Source organism: Vanrija pseudolonga, chromosome 3 (assembly GCF_020906515.1).
Source record: "Vanrija pseudolonga chromosome 3, complete sequence".
Lineage (NCBI taxonomy): Eukaryota > Fungi > Basidiomycota > Tremellomycetes > Trichosporonales > Trichosporonaceae > Vanrija > Vanrija pseudolonga.
In genome coordinates, this window is record NC_085851.1 from 1,115,170 (window position 1) to 1,140,801 (window position 25,632).

The 25,632-nt window shown below is 63.3% G+C and overlaps 9 protein-coding genes across 10 annotated transcripts; 5 read left to right on the plus strand and 4 right to left on the minus strand.

Moving 5' to 3' along the window:
- Positions 1-869: 869 nt before the first annotated feature.
- SPAC30D11.11 (putative protein) lies at positions 870-3,229 on the plus strand (the record flags this gene model as incomplete). Its single annotated transcript, XM_062770523.1, has 2 exons — positions 870-2,339; positions 2,395-3,229. The coding sequence occupies exons 1-2, from the start codon at positions 1,087-1,089 to the stop codon at positions 3,227-3,229; spliced, it is 2,088 nt and encodes a 695-aa protein (XP_062626507.1). The 5' UTR covers positions 870-1,086.
- A 224-nt stretch (positions 3,230-3,453) lies between these two features.
- SPBP16F5.06 (putative RNA-binding protein) lies at positions 3,454-7,276 on the minus strand (the record flags this gene model as incomplete). The annotated part of the gene is made up of 5 exons (XM_062770524.1): positions 7,088-7,276; positions 6,985-7,044; positions 6,871-6,949; positions 4,501-6,824; positions 3,454-4,304 (listed from the first exon to the last, which is right to left on the minus strand). Exons 1-5 carry the CDS (start codon positions 7,221-7,223, stop codon positions 3,454-3,456), a joined length of 3,450 nt encoding a protein of 1,149 aa, XP_062626508.1. The 5' UTR covers positions 7,224-7,276.
- Positions 7,277-7,522: 246 nt separating this feature from the next.
- NSMCE1 (Non-structural maintenance of chromosome0s element 1) lies at positions 7,523-9,219 on the plus strand (the record flags this gene model as incomplete). Its single annotated transcript, XM_062770525.1, has 8 exons — positions 7,523-7,652; positions 7,701-7,852; positions 7,890-8,122; positions 8,156-8,276; positions 8,312-8,336; positions 8,383-8,753; positions 8,800-8,847; positions 8,885-9,219. 8 exons carry the CDS (start codon positions 7,523-7,525, stop codon positions 8,975-8,977), a joined length of 1,173 nt encoding a protein of 390 aa, XP_062626509.1. The 3' UTR covers positions 8,978-9,219.
- A 346-nt stretch (positions 9,220-9,565) lies between these two features.
- On the minus strand, positions 9,566-10,891 carry LOC62_03G004002 (uncharacterized protein; the record flags this gene model as incomplete). The annotated part of the gene is made up of 3 exons (XM_062770526.1): positions 9,566-10,175; positions 10,240-10,529; positions 10,844-10,891. The coding sequence occupies 3 exons, from the start codon at positions 10,889-10,891 to the stop codon at positions 9,566-9,568; spliced, it is 948 nt and encodes a 315-aa protein (XP_062626510.1).
- A 2,154-nt stretch (positions 10,892-13,045) lies between these two features.
- On the plus strand, positions 13,046-14,559 carry HM13 (Minor histocompatibility antigen H13; the record flags this gene model as incomplete). Its single annotated transcript, XM_062770527.1, has 5 exons — positions 13,046-13,129; positions 13,239-13,467; positions 13,505-13,624; positions 13,682-13,896; positions 13,936-14,559. 5 exons carry the CDS (start codon positions 13,046-13,048, stop codon positions 14,557-14,559), a joined length of 1,272 nt encoding a protein of 423 aa, XP_062626511.1.
- A 109-nt stretch (positions 14,560-14,668) lies between these two features.
- SPBC1703.03c (putative ARM-like repeat-containing protein) lies at positions 14,669-17,015 on the minus strand (the record flags this gene model as incomplete). The annotated part of the gene is made up of 4 exons (XM_062770528.1): positions 14,669-15,597; positions 15,636-16,208; positions 16,254-16,767; positions 16,872-17,015. 4 exons carry the CDS (start codon positions 17,013-17,015, stop codon positions 14,669-14,671), a joined length of 2,160 nt encoding a protein of 719 aa, XP_062626512.1.
- Positions 17,016-17,230: 215 nt separating this feature from the next.
- On the plus strand, positions 17,231-18,754 carry elp4 (Elongator complex protein 4). The gene is made up of 2 exons (XM_062770529.1): positions 17,231-17,718; positions 17,756-18,754. Exons 1-2 carry the CDS (start codon positions 17,247-17,249, stop codon positions 18,697-18,699), a joined length of 1,416 nt encoding a protein of 471 aa, XP_062626513.1. The 5' UTR covers positions 17,231-17,246; the 3' UTR covers positions 18,700-18,754.
- Positions 18,755-18,905: 151 nt separating this feature from the next.
- LOC62_03G004006 (uncharacterized protein) lies at positions 18,906-20,096 on the minus strand (the record flags this gene model as incomplete). The annotated part of the gene is made up of 10 exons (XM_062770530.1): positions 18,906-18,977; positions 19,015-19,109; positions 19,148-19,244; positions 19,279-19,366; positions 19,403-19,547; positions 19,580-19,623; positions 19,664-19,745; positions 19,778-19,818; positions 19,857-20,046; positions 20,090-20,096. 10 exons carry the CDS (start codon positions 20,094-20,096, stop codon positions 18,906-18,908), a joined length of 861 nt encoding a protein of 286 aa, XP_062626514.1.
- Positions 20,097-20,522: 426 nt separating this feature from the next.
- Positions 20,523-24,050, plus strand: ctf18_1 (Chromosome transmission fidelity protein 18; the record flags this gene model as incomplete). Of its 2 annotated transcripts, none has more annotated exons than XM_062770531.1 (13): positions 20,523-20,958; positions 20,994-21,303; positions 21,341-21,467; positions 21,506-21,613; positions 21,752-21,989; positions 22,180-22,265; positions 22,293-22,415; positions 22,461-22,916; positions 22,963-23,112; positions 23,172-23,302; positions 23,386-23,476; positions 23,545-23,758; positions 23,820-24,050. In XM_062770531.1, the coding sequence occupies exons 1-13, from the start codon at positions 20,538-20,540 to the stop codon at positions 23,924-23,926; spliced, it is 2,562 nt and encodes an 853-aa protein (XP_062626516.1). In that variant the 5' UTR covers positions 20,523-20,537. The 2 variants fall into 2 exon arrangements, with proteins under 2 accessions (XP_062626516.1, XP_062626515.1); XM_062770532.1 differs by having other exon boundaries at positions 23,545-23,787; positions 23,834-23,926.
- Positions 24,051-25,632: the final 1,582 nt, after the last annotated feature.

The following is a 25,632-nucleotide window of genomic DNA, read 5'->3' on the forward strand; positions in this document are numbered from 1 at the left end:
GTATTTGAGTGGCCTGGAGGCCTGAGGCATTTCGGCGCCGAAGCCCGCCATCATCGGCGGGGCGGCCATCAACGATCCCGATCGTATCCGTGCTCGATCTGTGCAGCAAAGGAGGCGGGTGACTGCCTCGTCTACGCATCTACACGCCCCTCTCATTCCCGCTTACCCGGAGTTGCCATGCCGACGCATTCACTTACGCCCTCATTACTGGACGGCAATGATGGGACGAGGACAGACAGACGCGCGGACCACCGCGCCACACCAATGACGCCCGTGCCCAGTGGGTTACAGCGGTCAGGTCAGGTGGTCTGTATGCAAGCAGGCGTTAAGCGACGCCCAGTGACGACGGCGACGTGTACATGCATCAAGCGTGGCGGCATGACATCGCGGCGTGTCGTCGAACTACATATAGTGACGACGACGACGCTGGCCGCGGTGGGCCTGATTGTGTGCCGCGTACCGGCCGCGCCCCATCAAATGAATGGCAGGAACGTGCCGATGGAAGTTTTGTTGACAATCTGGGCGAGGGGGCGTTACGGTGAGATTGATGCCCACTGCCACAACTCCAGTGTCACCTCCTCCTTGTTGCCACTCTCACACGTGCAAAGTGTAACAAGGATATAACGCTATGCAGTTAGCGTTGTGATGCAACACACATGCACATGCACTTGTTGTTGTTACTCCCGAGGCTGTTACGGCTTTGGCGGCTGCTGTATGGGCACTCTGACCGGGGGCCTTGGCTGTCATTCCTCAAACTTGCCAAGGGTTGCCCTGAATTCTTGGTCCCCTCTGCGCCGGCGCCCCGACGACGACCGACCAGACCACACACTTCAAAGGCTGGGCCACCTTACTACAACATCACTCTACACCTCTCCTCCTCCTCTACTTATACTCTCCCTCTCTCTCTCTCACCCTCTCTTGTCCTCTTGCACTACTCCCAAGGGGCACTCTAGACACTCCCCCCTCCGACCGCCCTAAAAAGGCGCAAATACCGGCGCTTCTTATAATCCCTCTTGAACCATCACTCGGAACCCCCACCACCACCTGCCTGGCTCGCCAGGTGATACTCCACCTTCCCCGGCTCCAATGTCGACCACGTCCCCAGCGCAGGCGTCGCCCTCGTCGTGGCGCCGTCGCCTCTCGCACCCCGACATTGGCGACCCATCATCCTACCTTCCATCACTATCACTGCCCTCCGTCTCGGGACTGCGCAGCGCCGTCCTCACCTACCTTGGCGAAGTGGAGAACGCCCTGCGTGACAAGCTGGCTGGCGAGTACCGCGGTGTCGACTCTGTTACCTCGGGATCACCACCCCCATCGTCAGAAGATGAAACAGACGAGCACGAGCACGACCATGCCGGTGCTCCGGACGACTACTTTTCCTTCGGCGAAAGCTCGGCACTACGGGCCCCAAGGCACAACGAGTTTGAGCTCCGTCGCCGAGCGTACCACGCACGTTCGCCAGCGCTGAGCGGCAGCAGCAGCAATGAGGACGACGCCAACGTCCGCATGCTCGACTACCTGTCCAGCCTGCGCGCCGACATTCTGTCGTACGCCAACTCGGCTCCGGGCTTTGGCCTTGGCTCGTCGCTCTCCTCGCAGCGCGAATGGATCCGGGGTCTGCCCGGCCGCTTGAGGACCGTCGAGCTGGGCCTCGGCGAGCCAGGCTCGTGGCCTGATCCGCTGAGTGCGTCGAGCCGCGCCGGATCTCGCGCTGTTCAGGGCGCGCGCAAGCGCGTCATCGACCTCGTGCACACGCTCCTGCCTCCAGACGACTGGGCAGGGTGGGAGACTCTGGGATGGGAAGAAGGCGGCGAGGACGCCGATGTCGGAGCAGACGCGACGCCCCAGCGGCCCAGACAACAACGCCCGCAGCCGTACCCGCACCGCGCGCACGCCAAGACGTACTCGCTCGACGAGCGCGCGCTCCACTCGGACGACGAGGACGAACTCGACGAGCCAGAATACTTATTCCCGAACAGGACGCCGGGCCCCGCGCAGGCCATTGCGCGCCGCACGCGCGCCATCCGCGCACGCAGCCTTGGCGCCATGGACCTGCCTCCTCTACCCTCGTTTATCCAGGACTGGATGAGGCCAGTGGTGGAGGAAGCGTCCAAGGTTGTCGACGACGAGGGCGACGTCGACGCACAGGTCGTCGAGTCGAGCTTGGAGTCGCAGGACGAGGACGAGAAGGACGAGCTGGCCAGTGTTCTCTCGTTCCACGACGAGGGCCCCACAGTCGCCGAGGCGCTCGTGCGGAGTCATGATGGCAAGAAGCTTATCACGTTTGATGATTTGCCCTTCTGGTGGAGGAATAACCAGTACATCCACACTGGATAGTGAGTGGGCTCGTGGGCGCCGATCGTCACCGCGTACTAACCTCGCCTCTCTTAGCCGGTTCATCCCTTTGGGCAAGTCCGGACCAATTCCGCTGCTCAAGTCGGCGTTCCAGATCCACAACGAGACTATCAACATCCACTCGCACTCGGTCCCGACCGTGCTCATCCTGTCGATTGCTATCCCACTCATCGTCTGGCGGTCGCCGCTCCCTGACGCAAAGTGGCTCGATACGGCCATGCTCGTCACGTATCTGCTCGCGGCTACCTCGTGCATGTCGTCGTCGGCCGGCTGGCACATGCTCAGCGGGTGCGCTTCCAAGCGCTGGTTCGAGTGGGGCGCCTGTGTCGACTACATTGGCATTTCGTGGCTCATTGCCATGAGCTTCAACACGGTCGTGTACAACGCCTACTACTGCTACCCCAAGACGGTCGTCTTGTACACCCTCATCAACATTGGGTTCGGTGCGCTCGGCTCGTACCTCCCGTTCCAGAAGTGGTTCAACCAGCGCAAGAACAAGCCGTGGCGCATCACCTTCTTCGTCACGCTCGCCGTGTCAATGTTTACGCCATTGGCCCAGCTCTTCTACTACGAGGGCTTTGAGCGTGCGGCCGCCTTCACCTCGCCCTTTGGCGTCTCGGTCCTGGCTTACGTCCTCGGCCTGTTCGCGTACGCGTTCCACTGGCCAGAGTGCATCTGGCCGGGCAAGTTTGACCTGTGGGGCGCGAGCCACCAGATCTGGCACTTCGGCATCGTCATCGCCATTGGGCTGCACTACCGCGCCATCTTCCACGCGTACAACTTGCGATGGGACTACTCGTGCGCTGCGCCAGACGCGCAGATGCCCGTCACCGCCGCCGTGTCGCAGTTAATCTGGGGCCCGGTGGCATAGAGGTATAGACGGGCGGTGTAGGTCGGCCGCGGCTGTAGGGCCGGGTTTGTGCAAACCGCAGGCTGTATCGCCTATTCTTACGGCTACTTAGATAGAGCCAGCACTATCCTTTGGGTTTTAGATATGCCATGCGATGTGTATGTAATGTACAGTGGGGGGCGCGAGCGGTCGCGAGAGGGTTGCGTTCGAGGTTGATGAAGTTGTTGCGCCGTCACTCCCGCCGCCTACAAGAAACCCCGCCCCGTGCCCTTTGCAAACACCTTGACGCCGCCCGCCTCAAGACGGTACTGCAGCGGCCTCGCGCGGGGCACGCCAGCCCAGCCCCGTCCAGAGAGATCATGCGCGCTAATCTCGCCGCTCACGTCGCCCGAGCGTCCAGACGCGAGGCCAGCGACACGCCACCACGCGTCCGCGAGGGCGAGCAGCCGCTCCAGCAGCTCGGCGTTCGCGCCGGTCCCGAGCGCCTCGGACTCGGTGCGCGGGAGGTGGTCTGCATGCAGGGTGCTGACGAGGACGGAGTCGTGGGACCTCGTGAGGCCCGCGACGGCGCGCACGAACCGGCCGACGTCGGACGGCGCGAAGCCCGCATAGAGGAGGTTACTCAGCCCGTCGAGGAGCACCAGTGTTCCAGCACCGGCGGTGAGCGCGGCAGAGATGGCATCGTACGTCGGCCGCAGGGAGGGACCGGCAGGCAAGAGGGACGGCGCGCCGAGCGGGGGCGGCAGCGGCGAGGGCTGGATGTGCGTGATTCCCCCAGCGCCGCCAAGCTTGCGCGCCACGGCGTCCCATGAGGCCTTCCCCTCGTTCCTCAGGTCGACCCAGACGACCTGCGTGGCGTGAGCTTCAGAGGGAGGGGAGAAGCGCGACGTACCGGCACTTTGGACGCAGCCGCCGCGATCGCGAGGTGGTGCAGCGCGAACGTCGCCGGCGCGGTCAGCGTGTCCGTTATCACTAGGTGCGCGCCCGCCGGCGGGAGGGCGCCTGGCGCGTCGTGCTTTGTTGAGGCCGGGAAGTCGAGGTGCGGCGAGAGGAAGGTCATGGCGGTGGGTGATTTCGAACGAGACGAGCTGATCCGCTGATGGAAATGTTGTGGAGGTCAGTGAAGTCGGACTGGGTGGGTTTACCCGAATTTAGCCCTGGTGGGTGGCAGAGCCTGTCTCGTCATATCGGTGTGCTCGACTCGCCAACTCGCTCAACTAAGTGTACATGCATATGCTAGCTCTACTCGGCATCATCTCCCCCACGCCTGCGCCTATGCTTGATGGCCTCACGGTGCTTCCGCTTCCATCCGCGCGTGAGCTCGAGCCGGCGCGCCTCCCACCGCTTCTTCATGTCCGCATCCGTCTCGCCCGCCCAGAACCCGCGCTTGGTGGCCTTCTTGGCTGGTGCGGGGGCCGAGGTGGGGGGCGCAGCGCGGCCGTAGCCTCCGCCGTAGCCACCGCCGTACCCTCCGTATCCCTCCTCCTCTTTCTCCTCCTCCTCCTCGCCCTCCTCCGGCTCCGGCTCGGGATCCAACACACTCCTCGCCTCGCCCTTCCTCGCTGGCGCATGCCGCCCAGTCACAGGGAAGAAGAGGGGGATTTCGGGGTCGGCGTCAAACGTCGACTTTGGCGCCGTAATCAGGAACTCGAGCTCGTTGGCTTGGGTCGACCGGTGCTGCTGCACCTCGACGGTCTCGTCGATGTCGATGTCAGCGCCCAGCGCGCCGAGGAGAGAGAAGGACGACGCCTTGGCTGCAGGCGCGAACATGCTCTTGAGGGTGGATGTTTGGGCTGGGGCCGCGGACTCGTCCTCAGAGTCTGATTCATCTGAAGAGTCGTCCGAGGAGTCGGAGCTAGAGTCGGAGTCGGAGCTTGAGTCTGAGCCCGAGTCCGAGTCAGAGTCAGAGTCGTCATCCGACGAGTCCGAGCTGTCGTCGTCGTCGTCACTCGAGCTCTCCTCGTCCTTCTTCTCCTCCTTCTTGTCGTCTTTGCCCTCGTCACCCTTCTTGTCCTCGTTGCCGCCGTCCTTCTTGTCGTCCGCGTCTTCATCCGCGTCCGACTCGGACTCTGACGACTCGTCGCTAGACTCTGATGATGACGAATCCGAACTTGACGAGTCCGAGCTTGAGGAGCTCGAAGAGCCGCTCTCGTCCTCCTTGTCATCCTTGCTATTGTCCTCGCTGCTCGAACCGCTTCCGCTCTCCGAGCTCGAGTCGGACGATGAATCTGACTCTGAGCTCTCACTCGAGCTCGACTCTTCGTCCTCGTCTTCGTCCTCGTCCTCGTCCTGAACGGGGGCGAGGTCGACAGAGGCCACGGGTGCCTCCTCAACACCATCAACCTCCATGTCGAACCCAGGACCGTCGGTGAACCGCGCAAAGGCTGGTGTCTCTGGCGACGGTGCGCCAGCCGCACGCGCGACCTCAAGCGGCTCGTCGTCGTCGTCCTCGTAGTCGCGCTTCTTCATCATCGAGTAGTCGCCGTCGTCAGAGTCGGATTCCGCGTACCCGGCCCACTCGTTCTTCCCACGCGCAGAGGGCTCCTCCGCGTTGCCCACCAGGGAAGTGAGCACTGAGAGGGCACCTTGGCGCTCCGCAGCTGCCGCGGCACGGACCTGGTCCGGGACGATGACTGCCGGGGGCTGGGCGCGGTCGCGTGCTTCCAAGACCACTTCCTCGGCCGCGCGGAGGGGCGAGAGTGGCGGTGTGGGGGACCGTGAGGCGCGAGCTTCTTCGTCGGCTTCCTCTACCCTGGCGCGAGCTTCGAGCACGACTTCCTCAGCTGCACGCAGAGGAGAGAGCGAGGGGGTGGTCGAGCGAGATGAGCGCGAGGAGGTCGAGGCCGAGGCCACGTCGTCGTCACCCTCGGTGCGAGGTGGGAAGAGGGGCGAAGACGCAGCAGCCACCTCGGATTCTTCCTCTTCCTTGTCCTCCGCGGCATTGCGGCTCGGGAACAGAGGGGAGCTGGAACGCTCGCGCGCAGGGAACAATGGCGACTGCGATCCCTCGGCTCGCTGAGGAAAGAGGGGCGAGTCTTCCCGCTCTTGATGGCTAGGGAACAGGGGGCTGTCGTCTCGGTCAAACTCCTCACGGAGGGGAAAGAGCTCTCCGTCGTCTTCGTCCTCGGTCCACACCTCATCGTCGTCACGGGGTCGCTTGACGCGGACATCGAGGATGTCCTCCCCGCTCCTCCAAGAGCCGAGGAGTACGCGGCCCTCCTCGTCGGCCTCGATGTCGTCGGCCTCCTCAAACTCCCATTCGGCCGCCAGCGCGCCAGGAACAACCTCGCCATCCAGCTCGGCGCCAGAGATATGCGAAGGCCCCCATCGCCGCGGGTCGATGACACGCCTCGGCGCGCGCGAAGGCCCAATCCTCACGTCGCGCGCCTTTGAGCCTGGGACGAGCGGGAGGGGGTGCGATGGCCGCGTGGCAATAGGGCGGACCAGGTGCCCCGCGCTGTCGGTGACCCAGAACTGCGACTTGGTCTTGGACGACTCAGCGACGAGGCGCATGTCCTGCGCCTGCTTGCCGCCAACGACTGCGATGGAGCGGCGGAGGCGGTTGGCGCGGCGCTTCGCCTCGAGTTCGGGGTTGGGCTTGCGCTCAGCTGCGAGCCTGAGGAGTCAGTTAACGACGAGAGACTGCACAGTGCGCTACATACTTGGCATCCCACTTGGGCTTGGCCTCGGCAAGGCGCAACTGCGTGCCGCGCCAGGTGGCTCCCGACATGATGTTCAGACCTGGCCGTCAGCTACACACCGCTTTCGAAGCTCACATTTCCGGAGCTGGGCGGGCGTCGTCTGGATAGTGAGGAACGCAAATGGGCGGGGTTGGCCTGAAGCATCAGCATGGGTAGAACTCAGTCACCTGTAACCCACCAAGAGCATCGAGGCCGAGCTGCTCGACGTCAGTCACCGTGCCGAACGACTTGAAGCGGTCTCGCAGGTGGTCGGGCGTGATGGACGGCGTGAGGCCGCCGATGTGCAGGCGGCGGGTCACCGCGTCTGCGCTCATGTCGTCGTGAGCTTGTGTGCGTGCGATGAGCAGAGCAAGTAATTGCAGCGAGATGTATCGGTTTGTGTACGCTTTGTGCTGCCATGTCCTCAGCCAAGGTGTCGCAGAAATCTCGAGGACGGGTTTGGTCCCGTTGGTGGAGGTTGGTGCCTGAAACCACGTGGCAAGGAAGGCGAGGAAGGGCAAGCGCGACTGATGAGGGACGCGTTCAAGGCGGCATTGTTGTTGTTTGTCTCGACGACTTCGACTTCACACCTCACACTTGTTCGCTTCAACGGTCCCCTCACGACCAACACAAAATGGCAGGCCGAGGTGGGCCAGCCCCAACCGACCTGCACAGGGTCTACATCCAGTCGCTCCTCTCCCGGCGCGCAATGACTGAAGACGTCGCGCTCGAGATGTACAAGAGGGCCATTGGTGCCGTCATCAGTGAGTGCAGCTGATCAGGGTTGTAGGTCGTCGCAGCTGAACTCTCAGTGCATGACCGCGACTTCAGGCCGACGCACCGCGCGAACAAGGAAGGTCTCACCGCCTTCCTCGCCGAGGTGAGCGCACTCCTCGAGGCCGTCGACATGGTCGTCAAGCGTGCGCGCGACGAGTCGCCACAGGGGCGATGGTGGATCGTTCTTGTGGGTTTCTTCCGCTACCATGTCCCTAACCCATCAGTGCAACACAGCGCCCGATGCCGTCGGCACCCATGCTACCGACCTCACGCCCCTAGAGGTGTCCTTCTTCCGCCTGGTGGTCAAGGCCATTGTCCAGTCTTACCCCCACAACAGTATTGGCTCTGGTGCAGCAGTGCGCCTTGTCCGCGAGCTGCAGTCTGCTACGATCAGCAACTCGCAGGCACAGGAGCTCCTCGGTGCGCTCACAAGCCGCGGGTGGCTGGCCAAGTCAAAGTGGGTTAGCTTGTGGGGCGTTGCTGACATCAGGCGGAACCGGTACTCTATCGCCACGCGGGGCATGCTCGAGCTCGATGCATACCTCAAGAGCGAGGCCGAGTTTGAGGACTATATCCAGACGTGCGCCGTGTGCGAGAAGGTTATTCTGACTGTGAGTTTGTGGGTAGAGCGAGCGCTAATTCCCAGGGCATGGTCTGTGGTAATGACGACTGTGAGTAGCTTGAATGTCCTGACCGTGTAGCTGCTGACACACTCAGGCGAGGCGCACTACCACGAGTACTGCTACAACCAGCTGAATCGCGGCGACCGTGGCGCGTGCCGCTCGTGCCAGAAGCCGTTTGCGCGGTACCCACCGTCGTATGTTGGCGAGAAGGGCGTATCTCGCGTCGAGGACGACTTTGTAAACACTGGGCGGCGGAAGAAGAGGCCTCCGCGTCGGTCAGCCAATGGCAACGGACACAGGCACGAAGAGGACGATGGCGAAGAGGACGAGCTGGAGTCGGAGGAGGATGACGTCGGGATCGAGTCGCGGGCAGTACGCGACGAGTCTGAGGAGCCGACGCAGACACAGGGGCGAAGCCAGCGCAGGAGGAGGGAAGCTGAGTCAGAAGACGAGGGCGAGCCCCAGGTGGGTATCTTGCTGTCGTTATCCGACACGGCTGACGTACAAATAGCGCAGGTCACAGCGCAGGAGCAGGGTGCCTGAGACGCAGGCGGAGGGGGTGGGTGCGCAACTGCGGCCGCGAAGCTGACATTCAGGCTGCCGAGACGATTATTCCAGACTCGATTGGCGCCGAGGACGACGAAGACGAGGAGGACTCACAGCCCGTTCGTCGCCCTCGTCGGCGGTAGTCGACCGAACGACAAGCCGCTTCGCCTTGCCTCCCATACGACGGCGGGCACCTACCCATCCGAGTCAACTCACCGACGTCGGAAACTCTGAAACGTATTGCCTCAGCCGCAAACGCACCAGCCTCGAGGCCTCGAGCCCTGATAATGCCATTGTAACCTGACCCTGTCGCCGCCCACGCGCCGCCACCTCTCTCTCTCCCTGCGGCAACGAGCACAGCGAGAGCATGCATCAATACAGTCAAGTCTTGGAGCGTCTACAGTCATGATGTTTCGTCCAGCGATACGACAAGGGCACTCTATCAGTGCACAGATACTCCCCGCTGTGATGTTGGGGCGTTTTGGGCTCTAACTCTATTGACAACATGGTGGCCGAGGCCGGGGCGTGAGAGGTGGCGTGGCAGGGCGTCGTCGTGGCGTTAGAGCAGGAGCGTGATGGTACAATCAACAGGGTGGTGGGTGGTGCCACGGCGAGGGGGGGGATAGGGAGGACAAGGCATGTTTAGGACTGATTGGATCGGGTGGGCCGCGCGGCCAGCCGCGAGCGAGCGCGAGATACGGCTTCTGCCGCCTGCGCTATGCGCCATGTGCTTACGACACAGTGTCTGCCCGAGCGCGCTTGACGCGGAGGCGGGATTTCGACGTGGCGCGGCGCGGCTGGCGCGCCCCAAGCGGTGAGGGAAGGCCCTTGAGCCCGAGGTCCTTGTATACGACGCCGAGCGAGTCGTCCTCGGCGCTGAGGGTGAGGCGCTTAGACCCACCGGTACGGCCGCGGCGGAGCGACAGCGAGTCGGAGATGGACACGGTGGGGGTGGTCGTGTTGGACTCGATCGGTGAGTCGTCGCACAGCTGAACCGTCGACGCGTGAGGGCGGAGAGGAAGCGGCGGCGGACGGTGGCGCGGGGCCGGCGCCGTCGCCGTCACGGGCTCGACAGGCGTGTCGGGCGTGATCACAATCGTTGTAACGTCCTCGAGACTCGCCCTGCGCGCGCGCGCGGCAGCCACAATCGGCGCCAGCGTGCCCGGCAGTCCGTGGTCGGCGACGCTCATCGCCAGCTGAGCCGGCAGGTCGAGGCTGCGCATGCGCCTGTGCGGCGGCTTCTCGGGGCGGGCGGCGTGAAACCACGGGTGGGGCTCCTCAGCCGACTCGGGCACGGTGGGTGTGGCGGGCGGGCTCGGCGCGCCGATCAAGCACATGCGGCTGCAGGGTGTGTGTGAGCTCACAATCATGCACTCGCTCGCTGCTCGCGTGACTCGTCACTTACCTGCCATAGGCACGGCTGATGGTGCTCCGGCGGCGCTCGTCAGCCTCGTGCCGCGCCTCGTCCTCGCTCTTGCGCGCCGCGTCAAAGTAGTTGGACGCCGGGAAGGTGTACGCGAGGATGGGCTGTGATGCCGTGGCCGTCGTGGTCAGCTCGGTGGTGACCGGCTGAAGGATGGGCGTGCGCGGAGAAGGAAAGAGGGAGAAGAGGGTGGCGATGGGCTTCGGGTGGGCGCGCGGCGGCGCAGTGAGCACTGTTGTTGGTGGAGGGAAGAGGAGGGGCGCGGTTTCTGGCTGTGAGGGTTAGCCGTCATTCTGGACATGGAGGGCAAGTGGGAGGAGTGCGAGCACAGAAGGAGTTGGTGGGTGGGGCGAGGTGTGTCCTGAAGTTTTGCTTATCAGAGTTGACGCGATGCCAAATGAGGACCAGGTGAAACAGAGAGCGATGAACAGGAACGTTTCAGCTCGGCGGCGGCGGCCGAAGCAACAGTGCCGTCGGCGTCATTGTGCCACTCGGCGTCGGCATCTCCCTAGCAGCAGCAGCCGCCACCCGACACCTCGCCCCCGCCACCACCACACCCAGCCAGCTAGCCCAGAGCCTCACTCACGTCGTTGTCATGACGCCACAGGCCGCAGAGGCACGCGAGCCAGCCCATGAATGAGAGTCGAGTATGGTGCGAGCGCGCGCGCTGAGCGATTTAACGAGCGTGGTGAGGGGGTGGTGGGTGGTGGGGTTTATATGGTGTGAGATGGTGAATGCGAGATGGGTTGCGTGTGTGTAAGGTGTGTGTGTGTGTCGACGGAGGGCCGCTGCACGACGACGGGCGACAGGACAGGGTGTGAGGCTGAGCACGGGCACTGCGATGACGAGGGACAGCAAGGGTGTGGTGGGTGTGGGTGGGACTACGTGACGGGTCGTGCGTCGTGCTCGTGCTCGTTGCCTTTTTTACGACGGGCGACAAGCAACGAGCAACGACGAGAAGGAGAAAACTGTGATGGGCGTTCCGTAGAATGTATGCACTTGTCGTCGTTGTCTATGGGCCCGAATGGCCTCGGGCGAGGAGAAGGGGGCCACAAGTGTTTGGCGGCTGTCCTTTTGTACTAGAGCAACTGCCGTCACCTACAGTCATCGTGACGGTGGTGGTCGATTTCGTTGGGGAGCCCTAGTCGGATAGTCGGATTCGGGGACCCTAGTCGGACTGGCAGTGAGCAGCGGTGCGCAGCACCTCGTCGTCGTCAACATGAGCAGAGGCAGCGTATCGGCCAAGTCCGCTAGTGATCGTGGGCGGTGCGTGTGGGGGCGGGCGGGGGTGCAGCAGCGAGGTCAGCTGGGCTCGCTCTGCTCTGTGCCGTGACGATCGGCCGGACCGAGCGTTATCTCTCTCCTCTGCCTTGCTTGGCTTGCTTCTCGAGGTGGTCGCCGTCGCACTGCACAACGCGCTGCGCTACGCCTCCATCCCAACTCTTCCATTGTCTAGGCCTTTGGTTTTCTCACGCAAGCACCGCACCACGCGCTCCCGGTGAACAGTGCAGACAAAGCTAAACCCGGGCACATCAAGATCCCCCTCGCGACGAGGCAGGGAGCGGGCGACAGAAGACCATGAGCAATGAGTGCCGAGCGAGCGAGCGAGCATCTGTCGTCGTCGTCGTCGTCGTCGCGGGGGTAGCTGGAATGGAATGGAGCGTTCCCGTTGTCGTATCGCTGGTACTACTAGGTCGCAAAGGATGCCATGCCGTACTAGCAACAAGCGTCACGCTCATCGTACCACCTTTTTGGCTCTCGGTGCCATCGTCATCATTGCCGCCATCAACGTGCTCAATGCTGTTGCAGTCGCCGCCGCTGCTGCTGTGGCTGAGGAACATTCTGCTGCAGCGTTCCTGTATCAGTGCCTGCGCCTCGTCCGTCGCTTTTCCGAACAGTTGGCCAGCGTGAGCACATGTCTCGGCCAGGTTTCGGACACAGTCGGGCAAGGCGGCAGAGACGGCAAAGGCAGTGACCGTAGTGGCGAGCACGGCAATGAGTGGGCTCGATGGCCTCATTGATCGCACCTGCTCTCGCTGGTCTGGGGAATGATCTGCTAGTCTGGCTCCTCCCAGCCGCACTCCGCAATGAACCCCCGTTGTCAACAGCCGTGCCGTGCGTGCTGGAAACGAGCAGTGCCCCGACAGCCCCATCCCCCCTCTGTCGAGGTCACCTGGTCATTGTTTTGTGACTGCAATACCAAACCAGCGTTAGTATATCTGTCTATCTAGGGGCGAACCGAGCGCGCTATTGTCTTGGACGCTCCGTGGGTCGGTTTCGTTGGGGATCTCAAAGCCCGCCAGGCGTGCCAGGCGACTGTGTTGTCGTCGTAACCCCTCGCTCGTCTACCGCTAGTCGTATCGGGAGCAGCCGAGTGAGCCGACTGGTGCGTGACGCCAGTGGCCAAAGTCGTACAACATAGCGCGGGGCGGGTCCTTTGGTGCGGTTGTCCTGCAGGTTAGCATGGCCTTGATCAAGGGGGGTTAAGCATGGCACATGACTGTGGTGACGGCATGGCGGGTACTACACCCCCCATGGCTTAGCTCGTAATCTCTTAGCACTCCGAGGTGTGCTTTAAGACAAGGGAGGGGCAGTTACGACACTAAGAGGGCGGATAGGCGGTGAGGGGTTGCGGGGAATGCCAAAAAGTCAGCCGCGCTGGGTCAAAGCGCCACACACACGGAGAGTGCCGACGTGGCCGTGGCCGCCGGGGCGTGGCCCACCTCCTGCAGTGTGCCTCCCTCCACATCAACAACGTCTTGGCTTAAAAACACCACATACCACCACCATGGGAGACCAGATTTCCGCCTTTGTCCTCATCGGGACCCAGGCGCTCGTGCCCATCGTCTTGGGCAGTTTCAAGAGCTTGCGGGTGAGTGCGCCGCCGCCGGGTCTCGGCATCATCGCGTGCCGCTCTGCGTCCTCGGCGAGGCCATGCCCCTGCACGCGACGAACGACGCGCTGACTCGCTCGCTCCCCAGACACCGCTCGCCACGCGCCGCAAGCACAAAAAGGCCCGCGCGTCGCGCGACCGCCTGCTCGGCCTCGACGAGGACGAGGACGACGATGACGATACCGACGACGACGAGACCCTCGGCCTGGGCGACTCGCTCCTCTTCCCCATCCTCGGGAGCGCGGCGCTCCTCGGCCTCTTCTTCATCATCAAATACGTCGACAAGAAGTGGATCGACCTCGCGTTCGGCGTGTACTGTGGGTTGGCACAATCTGGACATTGCTAACCCCGCAGTCTCGGTCACGGGCGTGTTCGCCGTGCACACGACACTGACGTCCATCGTCGGCTTCTTCCTCCGCCTGTTCAAGAAGAGCGTGCCCGTGTACCATGTCCGCATCTCGAACGGCATCAAGCGTGAGTGGGGCGCGCTGGGCGTGTCATGAGCCAGCTTGGAGCCCACTGACCTCGCAGAAATCTTCCACCTCCCGGTCCGCGCCCACTCGGCCCTCGTCGCGCCCATCTCGCTCATCGCGCCGGTCGCCTACGTCCCCCTCGGCCGCCCGTGGGTGCTGAGCAACGTCCTCGCGCTGTGTCTCGCCACGGCCGCGCTCGCGCTGCTCAAACTCGACGGGTTCCCGACTGCCTTCTTGCTGCTCGGCGTGCTGCTCGCGTACGACGTGTTCTGGGTGAGTTGTTCCGTTATCTCGAGCCCAACTCACGCCCAGGTCTTTTACACCCCGGTCATGGTGACTGTCGCCAAGGGCATCGAGGGCCCGATCAAGCTCGTCGCGCCCAAGGACTCGACGGGCACGGCGTTCGCCATGCTCGGCCTCGGCGACGTCGTCATCCCCGGCCTGCTGATCGCCCTCTGCCTGCGCTTCGACTTTGCGCGCTACGCTGCCAAGAACAAGGACAAAGACGTGACGCGCCACTCGTCGTTCCCCAAGCCGTACTTCTACACTGCGCTGTTCAGCTGGATCGCAGGCCTCGTCGCGACCATCTACGCCATGAGCGTCAGCGGCAAGGCGCAGCCCGCGCTCCTGTACCTCTCGCCCGCGTGCACGCTCGGCCCGGCGCTCCTCGCCCTCGTCCGCGGCGAGATTGGCCTCCTCTGGTCCTGGCGCGAGGAGGAGAAGGACGACGATGAGCGCGACGAGACCATCGAGGCGCCCTCCGAGGTCGCCATGCTCGCCCGCAAAGAGGCCAAGGCCAAGGCTGCCGAGGCTGAGGCTGCCCAAGAGGACGAGGCCAAGCCCGAGCCTGAGGCGCCCGTCGACGACAGCTGGATGGAGAGCGCCGAAGACACCGGACCCAAGACGCGCAAGCGCAAGGGCGGTAAGAAAAAGTAAAATAGGACACTGCACCCCTGCCCCTACCCACCACCCACACTATCACTATCATCACATGCATGGTATAGACACAAGCGACACAAGCCCAAATCTATGTACGACGCGCTGCTCACAGTCGCAGGCTCCGGCGGTACTTTACAAACGCGGTGAGGTTCTCGTAGGCCTCCTCGGCGCGGGCGCGCAGCTCGGGCTGCTTGCGGCGGTCAATCTTGCGCACGTCTGCGCGCACGCGGGCGACCGACGACGCGAGCGCGTTGAGGAAGTTGCCGGCGACGAACACTGGCCGGTCGTAGTCGCGGCCCTCGTCGGCGTAGATGTCGATGACGGCGTTGAGGACGGCGACGAGGATCTCGTCGTTGGCAGAGGGGAGGAGGTTGAGGACCCACTGGCCGATGGCGCGGTTCTCGTCCACGCTCACGCCCGGGCGGGCAGCGAGCGCAGCGAGCGTGTCGAGCGTGCGCGTGCGCGCGGCATCTGACCGCAGAGCAGGAAGGACGTCCATCAGCATCTGGACCTGGACAGCCAGAGGGGACAGCTGGTCGGCAGCGACCTTGGACACGCCCCACGCGCAGCCGAGCGCCGCCTCGAGGATCTCGAGGCGCATCTCCTGTCCGCGGGCAGTGAGCGCAGCAGCGTCCTCGCCAGCGGCGGAGATGATGCCGAACGTGATCTCCCAGATACCCGCTGCCGGGACGAGGGCAGCGATCGAGGGGTCGGCGCCGCCCGCGAGCGAGGCAGCGGCCGTGAGGAGCAGGTTGTTGAGCGCCTCCAGCGCGCGCAGGTGCAGTGTTGAGAGGGCGGCGGTCGTGGGAGGGTGCAGGGACGGCTCGGCGCCAGTCGGGGGGAAGGACATGGGCGTGAGCTGCGCAAGCGCGCTCAACCGCTCTGGCAGGCGGAGTGCACCCAGTAACGTTGAAAGCGTAGCCGTCGTCTTGACGGTGGGAGCGGCGGCCGCCACGCCGGGCGCGTCACGGCCCATGGCGATGAGCGCCTCGTCCTCAATGGCATCCTCCATCTCGGCGTCGTCCTCAACAGCGTCTGGCGGGTTAGCACAGCGTGCCGCATTTCGTACCCACCCTCTTCCATCTCCTCGTCCTCAGCGGCGTCCTCCAGACCGGCGCAGATACCCGTCAGCACCTCGAGCGCGCTGCTCACCGTCGTGAGCATGCGCTCCAGACGCTCGAGCTTGACCTCGGCAGGCGACTTGTGGTCGTTCTGGAGGTCCTTGCCGGCGACAGGGACGTCCTCAGCCGGCAGCGCCGCAACGAGCTCGCCGACGCGCGTGACGACGTTGGCGAGGTTGACGTCGAGCAGCGAGTTGACGAGCGGGAGGATGACCTCGTTCGTGAGCGCCGCAATGCCGACGCTCTCGTCCGTCCGCGAGCCAGCATCGACAATATTCCTCAGCGTGCCGGCGACGAGCACGCGCGTAAGGAGCAGCCGTCCGTCGCCGACCTCCTCGTCATCGGCCTCGGGAGCGGCGGCCTTCTTCTTGCCCTTGGCCTTGGCGGCCTTGGCCTTGATCTCGGCCTCGAGCGCGGCGTGGTCCGCCTTGGCGAGGGCGACGAGGGTCAGCAGCGCATCGGGCGTGTGGAGGAGAGCGTTGGTGAACGGGCGGTTGTCCTGCGTGAGGGCGTAGAGAGCTTGGGCTGGGAGGGTCAGCTGCAAAGCCCAAGAATCTCAGCTCAACCCACCAGCAGCGAGTGCAACACCAAGGCTAAGCTTCTCCCGTCCGCGAAGGATCTTGACGAGCAGCTCGGCCACACCGCCGGCGACGGCGTTGATCGCGGCCAGCGTCTTGTGGTTGGCGTCGGCGAGTAACCACACCAGGATGGCAACGTTCTCCGCCAGCGCGAGGATGTGCTTCCTCCGCTGAATGTCCTCGTCGGAGAGCGACTCGGCCTGCACGTCGGCAGCGAGCACCTCGTCGACCGTCGTGCCGATCTTGCCCATCAGCACGGTGAGGTGGGGCATGATGCCCTTGTTGAACATCTCGGACACGAGCTCGTGCCCGCCGTCAATGGCGAGGTTGCGCAGCGCGCCCGACGCCTCGACGACCACCTCGTCGACCGAGTCGGACAGGCGCTCGATCAGCTCGCCCACAACGTTGCGGCCCTGGAAGAGGCGGCGGGTCGCGGCGTCGTTGGCGACCAGGTTGCAGATTGCCGCGCAGGCCCACGTGCGGTCTGCGTAGTCGGGCGAGCGGAGCTGGGGCGTTAGTGCCGGTGGGGAAATAGGAGGAGGCAGTAGCAGGCTTGCGTGCGAGGACGCGCACGCCGCCGCTCGCTCCGCTCGCTCGCGGCTCGGCTCACCTTCTGCAGCACCGGCAGCATCTGCTTCTCCTTCTCGGGGTTGGCCTTGCCGTCCGCCTTGCCGCCGCCGAGGTGGGCGTCGGGCACGCGGATCGGGTTGTGCCTGCGGGCCGTAGCCTTTTTCTTGTACTGTGCTTTGCCCATTGCGAGGAGGGTTGGTTGTGAGCAATGAAAGCAGCAGTTGGCAGTACTTGTGCCGTCGTGCACCCACTCGACCTTGGCTCACACAGAAATCTTGCACAACACACCCGGAGTGACGCCGATCTCCGCGCGGAACCAGATTGTCCCACCCAAATCGTCACCGAGATCTCATCACGTGCATCATTGAAAGTTGGAACTTGGCCACCATCACATCCACCCACACCACCACCACCGATGCCGTCCTTCACGCGCCGCGTCCCGGCCCAGCGGGCAGCAGCAGGCGCAGCGGGAACGGCAGCAGCCTCACCGACAGCGGCAACGGCGGCGGCTCAAAACCTCGAAGGCACCCGCCCGTCCCCCTCCGCGCCGGGCCTTCGCCTCCTCCCAACCGGCATCGGCTCGCTCGACGACCTGCTTGGCGGCGGCCTCCCGCTAGGCAACGTGCTCACCCTCCTCTCCCCAGACCCACATACGGCGTGGGCACGCCTCGTGGCGCGCCACGTTGCCGCCCAGGGCGCGGTCTCGCGCCAGCGGATCATCGTACTCGCTGAGCGGGGTGACGCACGCGCGTTCGTCGACGGCCTGCCGTGGGTCGAGGGGCGGGACGATGCCGGCTCCGAGTCGGAAACTGAGGGCGGCGCCGACGACGGGCGGACAAGGATCGCGTGGCGGTACGACCGGATGGCAAAGTTCCAAACTACTGTCGGTGCGTTGTCGTCTAAGTTGGCGGCGCTGATGGACAGGAAGCAGCAACCTGGCCGCGAACACCACAATCCCTGCCGACGTGCGCGCACACCTAGAGTCCAAGGGGCAGATCGTGTATGTCGACCTACCTGCAGCCGACACCGTCTCTGCGTCGATCGTCGCGCTCGCTGCGGCGCTCGATACGCCCTTCGACGGGGTGACTCGCGTGGCGGTTCCAGACCTTGGTGGGATCGAGTGGGGCCGCCTCTCAAGCACAGATATCACCCGGTTCCTTGTCTCGCTGCGTGCACTACTCCGCCCTCGCGCCGCCAGCGCAGTCGTGACGCTTCCCCCACGGCTGAGCCAGAACTCACCGGACAACACGTCGCCAAGTGAATGGGTGACGAGCCTGGCCTGGTCGTCGGACGCGTGCATCACCCTCGCGGGCTTCGGCACCGACCCGACCCTCGCGCCGGTCTTCGCCCCCGCGCACGGGCTGCTAACACTGCACTCGTTCCCAACGACGCACCACCTCTTGGCGCCGACGACGCGCCACTCGACGCTGCTCGGCGTCGGCGGCGGCGCCGGCTCGGGCGGTGCAGGCGAGAACAATCTCGGCTTCAGGCTCAAGCGCAAGCGGTTCGTCATTGAGACTGTCCATCTGGGCATTGAGGGCGGGTCGAGCGAGCGCCGGACGGAACCACCGGCTGTTTCCGGCGTCGTGCGGCCCGAACGCACGCAGGCAAAGGTCGGCGTCGAGGTCGAGACGGACGCCGCCGAGCCCACACCTGCACCTCCGCCCTCGTCGGCTCTTCCCGAGCCTGCGGCAAAACCAAAGAAGGTGCGCGCCAAAGTCCGCTTCGGCGACGAGCCTGAGGCGGCGCCACAGCCTCATGGACACGCGCATGGGCACGCGCATGGGCACTCCCACGCCGGCCATGGTCACAGCCACAGCGCACGCGTCGAAATCCGGCATGACCGCCCGGACCTGTACGAGTTCTAGTCGCGCACGCACCCACGTGCACTCCATCATTGTACACTATGCATCGCCATTATCTCGCCATTGTCGCGTGATTGATCTCGTAGGGCTTCATTGTGTTGCTGCGGACTGCGCGGCTCGGCAGGCACATGGCGGCGCTGGGGTGTCGGCGCCACGGCACGCCGGTTCCCGACGCCGCGGCACGCGCCCCGCCCGACTGAGTCGGCGGCTCAAAAGGTAGGGTTGACGCTGTCAATGGCGTCGCCGAGGCGCTTGATCATGGTATTGGCAGCCTTCTGCGTCTGGCGGGTTAGGAGGCTTTCATAGCCGACAACTCACATTGAACGCGTCGTCGGTGTCACGAATAACCGCGTCCACCTCGCGGCGGAGCTCCGCACCCGCCGCCTGAGTCTCAGCCGGGCGCGTGACGGTGACTGGTGTGGCAGTCAGCAGTGCCTCAGCATGCACTTACAGTACGTGTGCGCCTCGGACACGGCAGCGTCAAACGCGTCCGACTGCGCGACAGACTCGTCTTTGTTGAGGAGGGCGCCGAGCTGCTCGAACAAGCCCTGGGGGTCAGGACGGTCGATGTATAGTACCCACGGTACGCGTCTCGAACAGCTTGATCACGCCGCGCGTGGGCACGGGGTCGGGTGTGATACCTTCGAGGATCTTGTCGATCCTGGCCGAGCTGGCGAGGTCAGCATGCCGAGACTTTTCACCTCACTAGGACTTCTGCGTCGCGTCCAGCTTGGTCATGTCGGCGCGGATGGTGCCACACAGGCCCTTGATCGTGCTGTGTGTGTGCGCGCGGGGGTCGGAGGGAGGGTCGCTCTTTCCTGCGCCCACCTTCTTCCCCGGCTTCCTCGGTGCTGCCGTCAGCACTGTCTCTTGGAACACTCACCCTTCTTCTGGGGCTTGGAGACCTCCTCGAGTGACTGGGGGAGCCTGGGCAGGTCAGACGTTGCCACCAAGAGGAGGGACCTACAAACTATCGCTTCCGGAGGCATCCTCGTCTTCCTCGTCACGCGCACGAGAGTTTGGAGACTTCTTGGCCTTCTTAGGCGGGGCTTCAGTCAGCGGTGCCCCGTTGAACACTAACCCTTCTTCGCCAGCGGCATGAGGTCAAGGGAACGGGGAAGGCTGTGTGAGTGTCAACTCTACCCGCCGCGCCGACCTACAGCTCTTCCTCGGACACGGCCTCGTCCACCTCTGTCTCCTCTTGCATTCCCCTACGCCCACGGGTAACCTTGACACCATACTCGCCGTACTCGCTCCCGGAGGACACGGAGGGTGCGCGGTTCTTCGGCTTCCCTCCGGTGCTTGCCCGCTTAGGGGCGGTGCGCGTCGGCGCCGAGGCCTTCGCGCGAGCTGGTAGGTTAGGGGCGTGAGGTTCAACAATCTCTCTACCTACGAGGCATAAGTTGAAAGAGGTGCAAAGAAGTAGGATGGGAGGAAGATGAATGAGGGAGATGGGCTACTTGGAGGAAGACGAGGAAGGCGATGGTCTGATTCTCCTTGCCAGACTGATCGGCGACGGTTGACTCACCCCCATCCCCTCGACAGCTGGACTTTACTCTGCAGTCTACCTGTGCCTTTCCTATCCCCATAACCCTCTGAATCGTACTGTTCCATGCATCCTTGCGCTCGCCCCTTCCCCCCCCCCTTCTGCATGACTTTGTCCTCCAAACGGCCTCATCTCCACCGTCTCCACCCCACCCCACTGCCACTGGACCACCTCCACCCCAGGGTCCACCACGCGTCGCCGGGATCAAAATCCCGGACGCGACGCGTTTCGACATTTGTTGGGTGGCGTGTTCACTCTTGCACGTCTGAACAAAGCATCACAACAAACAAGCAACATGGCCGACGCAGCAGGGCCGCTCTTCGAGCCCACCGACCTGCTCTTCGGGTTCGCGCTGGGGCCGTCGTCCCCCGCACAGCCGGCGCCGGCGGCCCGCTCTCCCCTCGCGTCGCTCGCCCGCCCGCCGCCCTCGCCCATCGGGTACTCGCCTCCACCCGAGCTCGACGAAGAGCCCTCGGACTTTGAGGACGAGGTGCAGGCGATGATGGAGCTCGACAACGAGGAGAGCGTGCGCCGCGACGTCCTCAAGATCGCTGCCGACGCCGATGAGAAGCGCGTCCGCGAGGAGGCGGCCAAGCGGCGCCGCGCGGCCATCATTGCTGCTACCCAGGCGGACGAGGAGACACAAGGGAGCAGCAGCTCGGGCACGCAGATGTTCGAGCCGTCGGGAATCTTTGGCTTCGAACCCCTCGCGTCGAGTAGGTCGAACTGCCTAGGCCACTACTGACTCTAGCCTCTCGTGCCTCCCGCGTCGAGCTCACTCCTCCCCCTCCGGTCGCCGAGGTTCCCGAGCTCGTGTTCGACAGTGCTGGGAGGCTGCTCCGTCCCCTCGAGGCTGAGACGGCCTCAGGGAGGATCGTACAGTTCCGCAGGAGGAATCGACCTCGAGCCCCAGTCGACATGGTAGGTGGACGGAAGGCTGCTGCCGCTCACACGCACCAGGCGCACGCCCGAGCCAAGCAGTCGTTTGACCTCCTTACCACGCCGCTCCACCATCTCATGAAGGAAGTCGATGAGATCAAGTCAAGGAAGGCGGCCATCCAGTGAGATTTGCGATGGACGACCTCGAGCTGACAGCAGACTTGAGCGCTCGTTCCAGACCGAACAAGACCGATCAGCTCCTGGCACAAAGGGCAAAGCACCCGCGACGACCATGTGGGTCGACAAATATCGTCCGACAAAGTTTGCAGACCTGCTAGGCGAGGAGGTGTGTATGCGAACGACGGCCGTAAGCTCACGCCGCAGCGAGTCCACCGCGAGGTCATGACCTGGCTCAAAGAATGGGACAAGTGTGTCTTCAAGCGGGTGCCGCCCAAGAAGCGTAAGGCCGACGACGAGGACAACGGCTATGCTGTGAGTGTGCCGACAGGTATACCGGCTCCGACGGCTAACTCTGCGCTAGGTTGACCCTTTGGGACGTCCGCGGGACCGGGTATGTTGCACGAAAAGGAAAAACAGTCACCCGCAGTCGTCTGACCTTGTTGTTTGCAGATCCTGTTGCTGTCCGGGCCTCCAGGATACGGCAAGACTACTTTGGCGCATATCGTAGCACGCCATGCGGGGTACAGGTCATTGGAAATCAATGCCTCTGACGACCGCAACGCCGCTACAGTGTCGACGCGCATCAAGAACGCTATCGATGCTGGTACGGGATTGGGCGCCGAGGGTCGTCCTACCTGTGTAGTGATTGACGAGATTGATGGTGCCAGCGGCGGTGGAGACGCAGTGCGTGCGCTTTCACGCTAGTGGACGCAAGACCCGGCCGGTTCTGCGCTAACATCGTTCGCAGAGCTTCGTACGCAGTCTTATCAAGTTGATCCAGGACGTACCCGCACGGCCCAAAGGCGAGTGAAGTAGCCTAGATAGGGATTACGCCGCCGCCACGAAACACGGCTAACGCGTCCTAGCAAACATTCCAGCCAAACCCCTCCGGCGTCCCATCATCTGTATCTGCAACGACCTGTACGCGCCGTCCCTGCGGCCCCTACGTCCGTTTGCAAGGGTGGTGCGTTTCCGCAAACCCCAAGCCCAGGTACTGGTTGCGCGCCTGCAGGACATTTGTGGCCGGGAGCGGTTGTCCGCGGATCTGCAAGTCCTGAACTCGCTCGTGGAGCTCACCGCGGGAGATGTACGAAGCTGCTTGAACACGCTACAGGTTTGTGAAACGCAAATGAGGTTAGTGACCTGACGCGCGCCCCAGTTTATCAAATCCCGGTCGTCTGTGGTCACAACAGAGGCCATCAAGGCGTCGTCCGTTGGCACCAAGGACTCTGGAACGACGTTGGACACGGCTTGGGGTAGCCTCTTTGTCCCGCTTGCCGCCAAGCAGCGCCGCAAGGTCATCGGCGCCATTGACGACGGCCGGTATGCAGACCGGCTCGCCTTCATGGTCCAGGCTTGTGGCGAGTACGACCGCCTTGTCCAGGGATGCTTTGAGCACTATCCCAATCTCAAGCCACTGGACCCGAGCTTCCGCAACATCTGCCGCCTGCACGACTGGGTTGCCTACTATGACCGCCTGTCGGGCAAAGTCGCCGAGAACATGGAGTTTGAGCTCATGGCGTATCTGCCGTACGCCATTGTCCCATGGCACTCGCACTTTGCGGCGCCCGGCAATGCCTCACGGCCGACGGAATGGCCAAAGGCGGATTACGAGGTATGGCCTTTTATCACGGTATCAGCACAATCTGACCTATTTTCAGTCTTATCAGGCTCGGTTGGCCAATGAGGAGGTTACACTCAGTCTCAAATCCGCGATTCCACCCGTGCTCAGGTCGTTGTTCTCGTCGACGACGACGCTCACCGAGCTAATCCCCCTGCTCATGCGCATCATATCACCTCCGCTCAAGCCAGTATGTCGTGAAAAGCACGATGCAGGTCGCGTTTGTGGCACTAACATGGCGTGCCACAGGTGAATGCCAACATTGTCAAGCCGGCGGAACGCGCCATTCTGGCGCGTCTTGTCGACCTTATGATTCCGCTGGGGTTGCGTTTCTGGCAGGAGAAACAGGAAGATGGCCAGCCCATGATGCGTTTGGAGCCGTGAGTGTTGGGTCTTGTGCCTGTCCTATCCCGTTCCTATTCATAACTGTAATTCACGGGTTCACATTGCTAATTCTCACTAGCGCAATCGACGTATTCGTGCACTATGACGGAAAACGCGCCGGCGACATTGCCGCGTCGCGATTCGCTGTGCGCCAACTGGTATCACAGGCAGTAAGTCATCCGAACGCCGTCCGCGCACGAGCGATAGTGCCGACACGACACTGACGCAACGCGAACAGATGGACGCAGAGATGGCGCGTCGACGTGGACAGGGTAGTGCAGGGGAGGATGGCAAGGGTGTGAGCACTGCACAGTTCCTGGCCGAGCAGTACACTGCTGCCAAGACGGGCCAGCCAGCCAAGAAGGAGGAGGCGCCTGTGGCACAGGCCACCGACTTCTTTGGCCGTATCAAGGCGCCCCCAAAGATAGTGGAAAAGCCAGTTGGCGGGGAGCGTAAGTCTGGCTCCGTAATCAAATTGGAGGTATGTTGATAACTAACGTGTCACGCCCACAGCCACACTGCCACAGCCTACTGTCAAGAAATTCCGATCAGTCTACAAGTTCAACGAGGGCTCATCTGCTGCGGTGCGGAAGAATGTCAAGATGGGGGCCTTGATGTAAGGAGGGCTGGGACGACGACGCGCGGTGCACGACGTGGCCCCGTTGCTGCTTCCGGCGGCATGTTCCGTCCTTCCCCACAAAATAGCGGCAGTGGACGAGTGAGATGTATGACGATACAAGTCCGACTGGACGGAAAAGGTCGGATTACCCTTGGGCATGAGGCGGGGCAGGAGCCACATTAGAGTTTTGTTTACGTGCTGTTGCCGCACCTTCCCCAGGTTTCGCGTGGGTGTTAACTGCAAACGGGGTGCAAACGAGGCCATCGGTTGCGTCATGCAGACAGCTTACCCCAAGATGTTGCGCGTTGACGCGCGGGGGAAAGCAAGGAAAAGAAAGGGGAGCATGGCGGGGACGTGTAGAGGAAGATACCGCAGCAGCAGCAGCAACAGCAACGACAACAGCACTGAGAGTACGCAGAGCGTTACGTACATTACACCCGACATTGGCTGCTCCGACGTGATTCTTTACCTAAAGTGGCAGTGCCGAGCTACGTGGCACGATGGAGGTGGCGGCAGAGCAGCAGCAGAGCAAGCCAACGCCGAGGGGATCACGAGAGGTCATCTGACCTGGAATGACGACCTTCATGCGTGCCTGTCCAAATCGCTGTCCATGGACAGTCACCATTTGGCTTTCCTCTGGGCCCATGCCCTTGTCCGAACAAACCGGACAGGGTGGACATGACTCGACTCTCCGACTGGCGTTGGGCGTTGTGCCTCGGTCCTTTTGTTGGTCAAGGTTTGCTTTCTGCCCCCGCCCTCGCCCGTTGGCCTTGTGCCCTGAAATTAGGGACCGACCTTGATCAGGGCAGGGCAGAACAAGCACCCTTCCTCCGAGGGACCTTCCCTCTGGCTCTGTGCCTCTGCCCTTGCAGCCTAAAGTTGCCTGGCTGGCTGCCCGTGGCTTCTCGGGCGTAAAGTAGAGTAAAAATAGGAATTTCGAATGGGCAGGAAACAGGTAGCAGAGCAGAGGACACTTGTCTCTCGGTAGGGTCGCCGCCTGGTCACGGACCAGGGAGGATCTCTGTGCGGCGCTCCTGGTGCCTCGAGCCTGACTGACCCGCCCGCCGCCGCCGCAGTGATGGGTGGCGGCCGCCGCAGAGCCAGGCTGATCTGCCGCACTGCGCTGGCTCTGGCGCGATGGGCACAGCAGGCATGCCGCCGCTCGCGACCGTCCGCACTACCTCGGCGCAAGTTCGGCCCCCTGGCTCGTCAGGCGATGCACCGCGCTCCTGCTAGCTCGCTGTTCAGCCCAGCCCAGCCCAGGCAAGCTGAGGGTGAAGGAGGGTGAGGGTAGGTGCTTGCTTGGCTGAGAGAGGCTCAGCATACCTGCCTGGCTGATTGCCTGGCTGGCTGGCTGACCCCCCCCCCCCCCGGTCCTTCCCCCCCTCCCCGCCCACGCACCCACCGATCCTGCCAGTGCGCACACACACTAGCCATCAAGCAAGCCCTTTTTCGTTCTTGCCTCTTCACAACATCTCTTTGTCCAGTTGACTGGCCCCCACTCCCCGCACTACTCTCTACGCCCGACCTCCTAGCTGGTACCCCGGATCCCGCTTGCTCGTAAGTGTTGTCACAGCAGAGTTGTCAAGAACGGAGCGGCGACGGCGACGGCACGGCGAAACGGGAGGGCGATGGGGCCGAGGGCCGTGACAAATGGGCGAAAACCGGGGGCTTAGGGAGGCAAGAGACACGGCCAGCACTGGGCGG

Excerpts from the sequence above, each read along its gene's own strand:
- elp4 (XM_062770529.1), top strand. The coding sequence starts at position 17,247 with ATGCCGTCCTTCACGCGCCGCGTCCCGGCCCAGCGGGCAGCAGCAGGC. Across the intron at positions 17,719-17,755 it reads AAAGTTCCAAACTACTGTCG|GAAGCAGCAACCTGGCCGCG; the intron begins GTGCGTTGTCGT and ends GCTGATGGACAG.